Source organism: Penaeus chinensis, chromosome 17 (assembly GCF_019202785.1).
Source record: "Penaeus chinensis breed Huanghai No. 1 chromosome 17, ASM1920278v2, whole genome shotgun sequence".
Classification (NCBI taxonomy): Eukaryota; Metazoa; Arthropoda; class Malacostraca; order Decapoda; family Penaeidae; genus Penaeus; species Penaeus chinensis.
Genome location: NC_061835.1, coordinates 15,803,527 through 15,811,026, shown reverse-complemented (window position 1 = coordinate 15,811,026; position 7,500 = coordinate 15,803,527). Strand labels below are relative to the sequence as shown.

Below are 7,500 nucleotides of genomic sequence, written 5' to 3'. Positions count from 1 at the left end.
ATATATATGTATATACAATGTATGCATACATATGTATATATATATCCATACAGACACACACACACACACACACACACATATATATATATATGTGTGTGTGTGTGTGTGTGTGTATGTGTGTGTGTGTATTTTTGTGTGAATGCATGTATAGGCACGCACACACACACACACACACACATACATATATATACTTATATTTATACATATTGTGTGTGTATATATATATATATATATATATATATATATATATATATATATATATACAATATATACATATGCATATAAATCCCTACAGACACACACATATACAAACACACACACACACACATACACTCACACACATATGCACACACACACACACACAAACACGTGGTCGAATGTGCATATATGTGTGTGCGCGCGTGCGGGTGTGTGTGTATGTGTGCGCGTGTGAGGCTTTACGCAGACGGCCGGACGCACCACCATCGGCTGTTCTTGCCGCCCGTCTGCCTCCTCATTGCGAAGTCGACCAAGAACGCCAATAAGAGCATCTCTCACTTTATCCTACATAGAAAAAAAGGCCTTATAGAATACAGATTTTCAATGAACAGTTAAGTGTTTACAAATCCTTGTTTTGCTGAAATGAATGATGAATAATGAATTAGAATGAAAATATTATTTTAATGAAGAGTTTATTAGAGTGGAATTAAGGATTTATGCATTAAAGGGCCCCGACAGTTATAAATGAACTCTTGCTGATTTTTAATCATTTAAAATCAATAATAATTTCTGACACACAAGACTTGAGATCTTGTTAATCGCAGATATATAAAAAATAAGTAAAAATGAAAAGTATTAGGAGTAGCAAAATTTTATCTATATTCAAGGGACTACCTTTGAAGCGCTAAACGTAGTATATATTGAGTTAAACAAAATAAAATTATAGATGATCATAGAACAATTAAAAATTAAAGGAAATCTGACTTTAATTAAAAGCAGGGATGTAAATATTTTGAATATACAGGAAATTCTACTCTAAATATCAAATTCCAACAAAGAATCATAAAAACAAAATAGATTGCAAATAGTAAATTTTAATGAATAACAAAAAAAAAAAAAAAAAACTGTAAACAGAAATGAATAAAAATAGCAACCTATAAAATACATTATAAGATTTTATGTAGGATCAGATCTTTTATTCACTAAGGCAAATCATGTAAAACAGGTCAACACCAAATGCTAACATGCATTCTAAGATTCACAAACCCCGACAAAATCAAAACTATACGCACATTAGATTCCAAATAAGCATCAGGTTAAAACAATAACAAAAGCATCGAATACTCTACGTAAGGGATTCGTCATACCTCCATCTGCTGCGTCTGGGCAAGTGTCATGTTCTTCCGGTACAGATCTTGCTCGACCGCCTCCTGTCCGTGGGCAAGGGTGAGGAGGGAGGATTCGAGCGGTGATAATAATGACCATATCAGTAATATAAGGATAATTATGATGGTCATAATACTAATCAAATTGATAACAAAGATAATGGGTTTACTACCTATTAATAATAATAATAATAATAATGAAAATGATAATAATATTGGTGACGATATTCGTAATGATATTAATAATGATAATGCACATAATGATAATAACAAACAGGATAATGATATTAATATAGATAATGATGAACATAAAAACGATGATAATGATAATAACAATAGTAATAACAGTGGCAGCAAAAAAAAATGATATTGATAATAATACTAATAGTAACTTTCAACAGCAACAACAACGAGAATGATGATAATAATGATAACTATAATGACGAGCAAGAGTAATGATAATAATAATGACAATGATGATAATAGTAATAATGATAATAACAATAAAAATAATAATGATAAATAGATGCTGATACTGCTGGCAAAAACAACAGCAAAAACAATGCCAACAGCGAGAACGACAACACAAGAGCCAAACAAAAAAAATAAATCCATAGCGAACCTTCTCCGACTGAAGTTGTCTGATGAGAGCATCTTTCTGATAGAGCTCGTCTTCCAATCGACTCTGTAAGAAAAAAAAAAAAAAAAATGCAACTTTGGCAAGTGGTATTTTCGTGATTTATTTATTATCAGTTTTTAACTCATTTTTTCTTTGTTTGTGTACATATTTCTCGATTTTTTCCACTTTACGATTTTTTGAGGGGGGGGGGGGCTGTCACACACACACATACACACAAACACACACACACACACACACATATATATATATAAATATATATAAATATATATATATATATATATATATATATATATATATATACATATATGTGTGTGTGCATATATATACATTTATATATATATATATATATATATATATATATATATATATATATTTATGTATATGTATATATATATTTGTATATATACACACATATATATATATATATATATATATATATATATATATATATATATATATATATATATGTGTGTGTATATATATGTATATATATTTATATATATACACACATATGTAGTTTTTTACTTCTTTCTTTCCTCAATTCATATGTCTATTTATTCTCTCTGTCTACCTACCTATCTATTTACCCCCTCTCTCTATCTCTATACGTCTGTCTCTTTCTCACTCTTTCTCTCTCGCTTTTTCCTTCTCATTGCCTCCCACGCTCTTTATCTATTTTCCTTTCTCCCTTTCTCCCTTGCTTTCTCTCTATCCCTCTTTCTCTCTCTCCCTCTCTCGCTCTCTTTTTCTCTCTCTCGTTCTTTTTATCTCCCTACTTTTCTATTCCTTTCCCTCGCATTCCCTCCCTCGCTCTCGTTGTATCTTTCTCCCTACCCCCTCCCCCCCTCTCTCTCTGTTTCCTTCGCCTCTCTTCCTCTCTCCTACCTGTACTTGTGCGTGCTCAATACTCTCCTCCTGGTGATAGGTTTGAGCAAAATCTGGAGAGTCTGATACTAATTTCTCTTGTGGCTCCTCAGTGCTCTTGTCTTTGCTCGATGATGATAAAAGATTTGGCTGCAATATGGGATGAGGTAAAAGATTTGGTTGCAATATGGGATGAGTTAAAACAAATGGTTGCAATATGGGATTAGGTAAAATATTTGGCTGCAATATGGGACAAGAAGGCGGGTTTGCAGAAGTGGTTAGTAGGGGTGGGATTAGTGAAATAAATTAGTAGGGAGGGTGGATAGTGGACGAGTGATAGGAGTGGAAGGGGTTAGTAGGGGATGGGGTTAGTGGAAGGTGCTTGATAAGGGAGGAGGTTAGTGGGTGAGGGAGTGAGTCATGGAAGGAATTAGCGGAGAAGGAATTATCGTAAAGAATTTAGTAGAAGGGCGTTAGTGGAAATGGTTGATGAAAAGGGGTTAGTAGGGCGTGTGTTAGTGGCAGGGGATTAGTGAAAGGGTGTTAGTGGGGGAGGAGTTAGTAAGGGAGGGATGTCAGTCAGGGGAAGGGGTTAGTAGGGCCGGAGTTAATAGGGGGAGGGGCTTGGTGGAAAGAGGTTAGTGGGGGAGGGGTTTGCGAGGGAGGGAGCCGGGAGTGAGGTTCGGGGAAGGGAGGGACGAGGATATAGTGGGGGTGTGGAGGTGAAGAGGTGGTTAGAGGGTTAGAGTGAGTGAGAAGGGAAAGAGGGTGGAGGGGAGTAACGACAACAGTAAGAAAAAAACGATTGGGAAAGGGAGAGGGAGGGAGGGACTATAAGGACAAGGAGGAAGAGTATAAGCGAAGACGGTTTAGGAGAAAGGGGGGAGGGGGCATCAGAAGCGGAAGAGGGGTTGGGGAAAGGAGGGAAGGTGATATAACGAAGAGGGGAGCAAGAAGGAGGGGGAGGGATTACCGGGGTAAAGAAAAAGAGCGAGAAGCAATTAAAAAGCAGCTGAATAAGTATGGTTTCGGTAATAAAAGATTTTAGGAGGAGGATGCCAGATACTTGAAAGTAATAATGATGGTTAAATAACAAGGGCACATCTTTAGAAAATAAAGCCGACTGTAATTAACATTAATATACAGACATCGATCTATCAAGATTAATAATACAAATACTATAGCATATCAGTATAGACTATTACATTAACATACATAAATTAATACAACATTAAACTGTAATGTTTCATATACACAAATTAATACAATATTACACTTATACTAAACTACACTAATACAAAGCCTTACTTCCCACGTACCTGCGATGCGGATTTCCTAGAGAGATTGGGTTCCGAAGAACGTCTGTCTTCTTTTGTCTGTTTCTGTTTTCTGAAAGATTTCCTCATTGTTCCGAATACCTGGGAATAAATTGCTATCTGTTACTTTATGATTACTACACATGCTTGCATTCACATTCCCCAAAGACACAGAGAGAAACCTATCGGCTCCACCACAGCGGCGCCGGCCACTCACCGACGACGATTTTCCTCGGGACTTCGCCCGTTTAAGGTAGTCGACCACCTCCCGGTGCTTCTTCTTCTTTGCCCTGTCCACCGGCAGCCGCCCGTCCTTGTCCTTGATGGTGTTGTCGGCTCCGTTCTGCACAAGCCACTTGACCACGTCCAGCTTGCCTTCGGTGGCTGCGTGATGCAAGGGTGTCGAGAGGTCGCGCGCTTGGGCAGAGAGGTTGCAGTCATGGTTCAGCAGTACAGCCAAAGCGGTCACTTGCGTTGTCGCCCAGTGAACAGGCTGGAATCCTGTGGGAGATCAAACTTTTCAAGAACATAGGATACCCAAAGGAAATGTCTCCTACCCAGCCTTATGCATTTCGACCTGGTTATGCGACGCTCAGGACACTCCCCTTGTAATTAGGGTCTAGCACCCCGCTCACACGACCTCCAAGCTGACCTTAACTGACTTTGTACGTGTAGTAAGCAATGCACGTACAGGCTGTCAAATTAACTCGCCTTTTTGAGCCGTATTCACAAACGATGCATTCCTTTTGCGACGAGCCTTCACAAATATGATACCACCTTTTTCGCACAAAGAGCAACAGTAAGTGGTCGACGCTGATGGCGCCTAGCTTGAAAACATGGGAACCTCTGCATATTACCTTCTGTGGTGTGGCACCCTTGCGGTAAGGTTAAGCGACTGAACATAGCGCCCCATAGTAACTAAATTCTTGACAAACGTAGTGGGATACAAAATGCCCTATGAACGTATCAATAACAGACTTCAGCAAGCTCTGGTTTCATTGGATTTTTTTTTTTTTAACAAGAGAACAATGTATAAAATGAACGAATTGAAATAAACATTATATATATATTTTATTCCATATAAATTTTCGTTTTATTACTGTTATTCACGTTTGTGCTTATAGCTGCTTTCACGATAAAACTAAATCATAATGGTTAACTTTGTTTTTATACGTGGCACACATGGAAACTGTTCTGCGGGTTGCAAAATTTAAGCCCCCTTTATGAATAGTGTAAGTTCGCTGCAGGCCTTTGCATTGTTAGTAAATACGGAGGCATATCCCACTTTAGAATATAATTTAAACTTTATACCTCGCACTCTTTGTCTCTGTCTGTCTCTCTCCCTCTTACTCAACCTGCCTCTAAATCTCCTGCTCTCTCCTTCTCTCCTTGTCAACCTCTCCCATTTCTCTCCCCCCCCCCCCCCCGCCCCAAAACACCTCCTCACCGTTGCTGTCACTCGCTGTTATATCTGCTCCGGCTTCCAAAAGAGCTTCCATCACCAAGTCATACCCAGCTTCGGCCGCCAAGTGAAGTGGGGTTACGCCTGCCGGAAATATATAGACATTCATAGTCACACATATGTATGTATACACAGTATGTATGTGTGTGTAAATATATGCATATATACATACATGTACATATGTACACAAAAACACACACACACACATATATATATTTCTCTATATATATTCATATATATATACATATATACATATTTATGAACAGATATATCCATGTATGTATATGTGTATATATAACACACATACAAACACACACACACATACACACAAACACACACACATGCATACATACAAACATATGTATGTATGTGTATGTTTATGTGTGTGTGTGTTTGTGTGTATGTGTGTGTATGCAGACACACACACACACACACACACACACACACACACACACACACACACACACATATATATATATATATATATATATATATATATATATGTATATACATATAAGTTTGTGATACAACCAGGGCTGGGTCCAAGTACATGTATTTATACTGTACTTTATTTAGACCCAAAGATACGAAGTACGTTCAAGAACAAACAAGTAACTTGTATTTAATTAAAAGTTATATACTATAGCTTCTAGCGAAGTTTGAGATGATACCATTGGGTAAATACGTACCCTGAGTGCTATGGTAATGAAATGTTTATATAACATAAAGGGGAATAATTAGTTATAAAACAAAATTATTAATTCAAAAAACGGGAAAAAGTCCTAATGTCCTTTTGCATTTCCAGCCTAGAGAATATCATTTATTGAATTTATTCGTAACTTATATGTTTTCGTTTTGCAATTTTCTGAGAAAATACGTGCTATGCTTAAAAATAAAGGTAGAATTTCCATTTACTCTGCATCGAATCCCAATTTTCAACCCGTACGTGGACTTTACTTGGAGCCAACCCTGGATATATCTACATCATTATTTATTATATTGTTATTATTTCTATGAATACCATATTGATATTATTAATACAACTAATGTTCGTAACAATAAAGGCGCGTTTATGATGACAATGAATTACATAAATCTTAAATCTCCCGCTTCCTTGTTTCTGGCATAGTTATTAAAATAAACCATTATTGGTATTGGTTTTATGAATCAAATCTTCACGAACATGGACACAAGCACAGTAATATTAGAACTCGGTATAGTATAGCAAAATACGAATCAGGTGAAGGTGTTCCGAATCTTGCGTTTGAATGTACATTGAAGAAAACAAACAGAGCCACAGTGAGAGAGGGATTCCATAGCTTATTGTATTTCCTGCATTACTATATATGTTTCCTTTCATTTTCACTCTTAATTATTGTAGAACTTCATTATATTTCAATAAATAGCAGTGGTAATGAGTAACACGTGTCTCATTTTTCTGATATTTGCCAAATGTTGATTAGTGACCGTGCTTAGCCTTAGCGGGCAGTCTCCCTCAGTTTCCTACCATGAGGATGCTTAGTAATGATTATTATGGATTATTCCATCTGTTTTCTGAACAGCCTACCTCCCTCCGACTTCTTTCCGCTGCTCACGCCTACATCTGCATTAAAGGAGATGAGTAGGCGTGTCATGTCGACGTTACCCTCGAAAGCGGCGTGGTGGAGAGCCGTCCACCCGCCCTTGCCGAGGAAGTTGATGTTCGCCCCTTCTTTGAGGGCGGCCTCGACGCCCTGCGCGTCTCCTTCGCGGGCGGCTCTTATCTGTGTGTGTAATTGGGCGCATTGGCGATTATGGTGGCATGGGATAGATAGAATGGGTGAGGAAAGTGAAGATACAAGAGCACACACACAC

The 7,500-nt window shown here is 37.6% G+C and overlaps 1 protein-coding gene across 6 annotated transcripts in view; it reads right to left on the bottom strand.

The window, feature by feature from the left end:
- Positions 1 to 7,500, bottom strand: part of LOC125034157 (trichohyalin-like) — a 29,511-nt gene that overhangs the window by 17,867 nt on the left and 4,144 nt on the right. For 5 of the 6 annotated variants that reach the window (XM_047625831.1, XM_047625830.1, XM_047625834.1 and 2 more), the window contains 8 exons: positions 7,214 to 7,409; positions 5,632 to 5,730; positions 4,402 to 4,685; positions 4,188 to 4,286; positions 2,890 to 3,018; positions 1,987 to 2,049; positions 1,347 to 1,409; positions 460 to 543 (listed from right to left, as the gene is read on the bottom strand). In XM_047625831.1, the coding sequence (XP_047481787.1) occupies positions 460 to 543; positions 1,347 to 1,409; positions 1,987 to 2,049; positions 2,890 to 3,018; positions 4,188 to 4,286; positions 4,402 to 4,685; positions 5,632 to 5,730; positions 7,214 to 7,409 (1,017 nt within the window). The remainder of the gene's footprint in view (positions 1 to 459; positions 544 to 1,346; positions 1,410 to 1,986; positions 2,050 to 2,889; positions 3,019 to 4,187; positions 4,287 to 4,401; positions 4,686 to 5,631; positions 5,731 to 7,213; positions 7,410 to 7,500) is intronic. The other variant, XM_047625833.1, reaches the window with a different exon arrangement.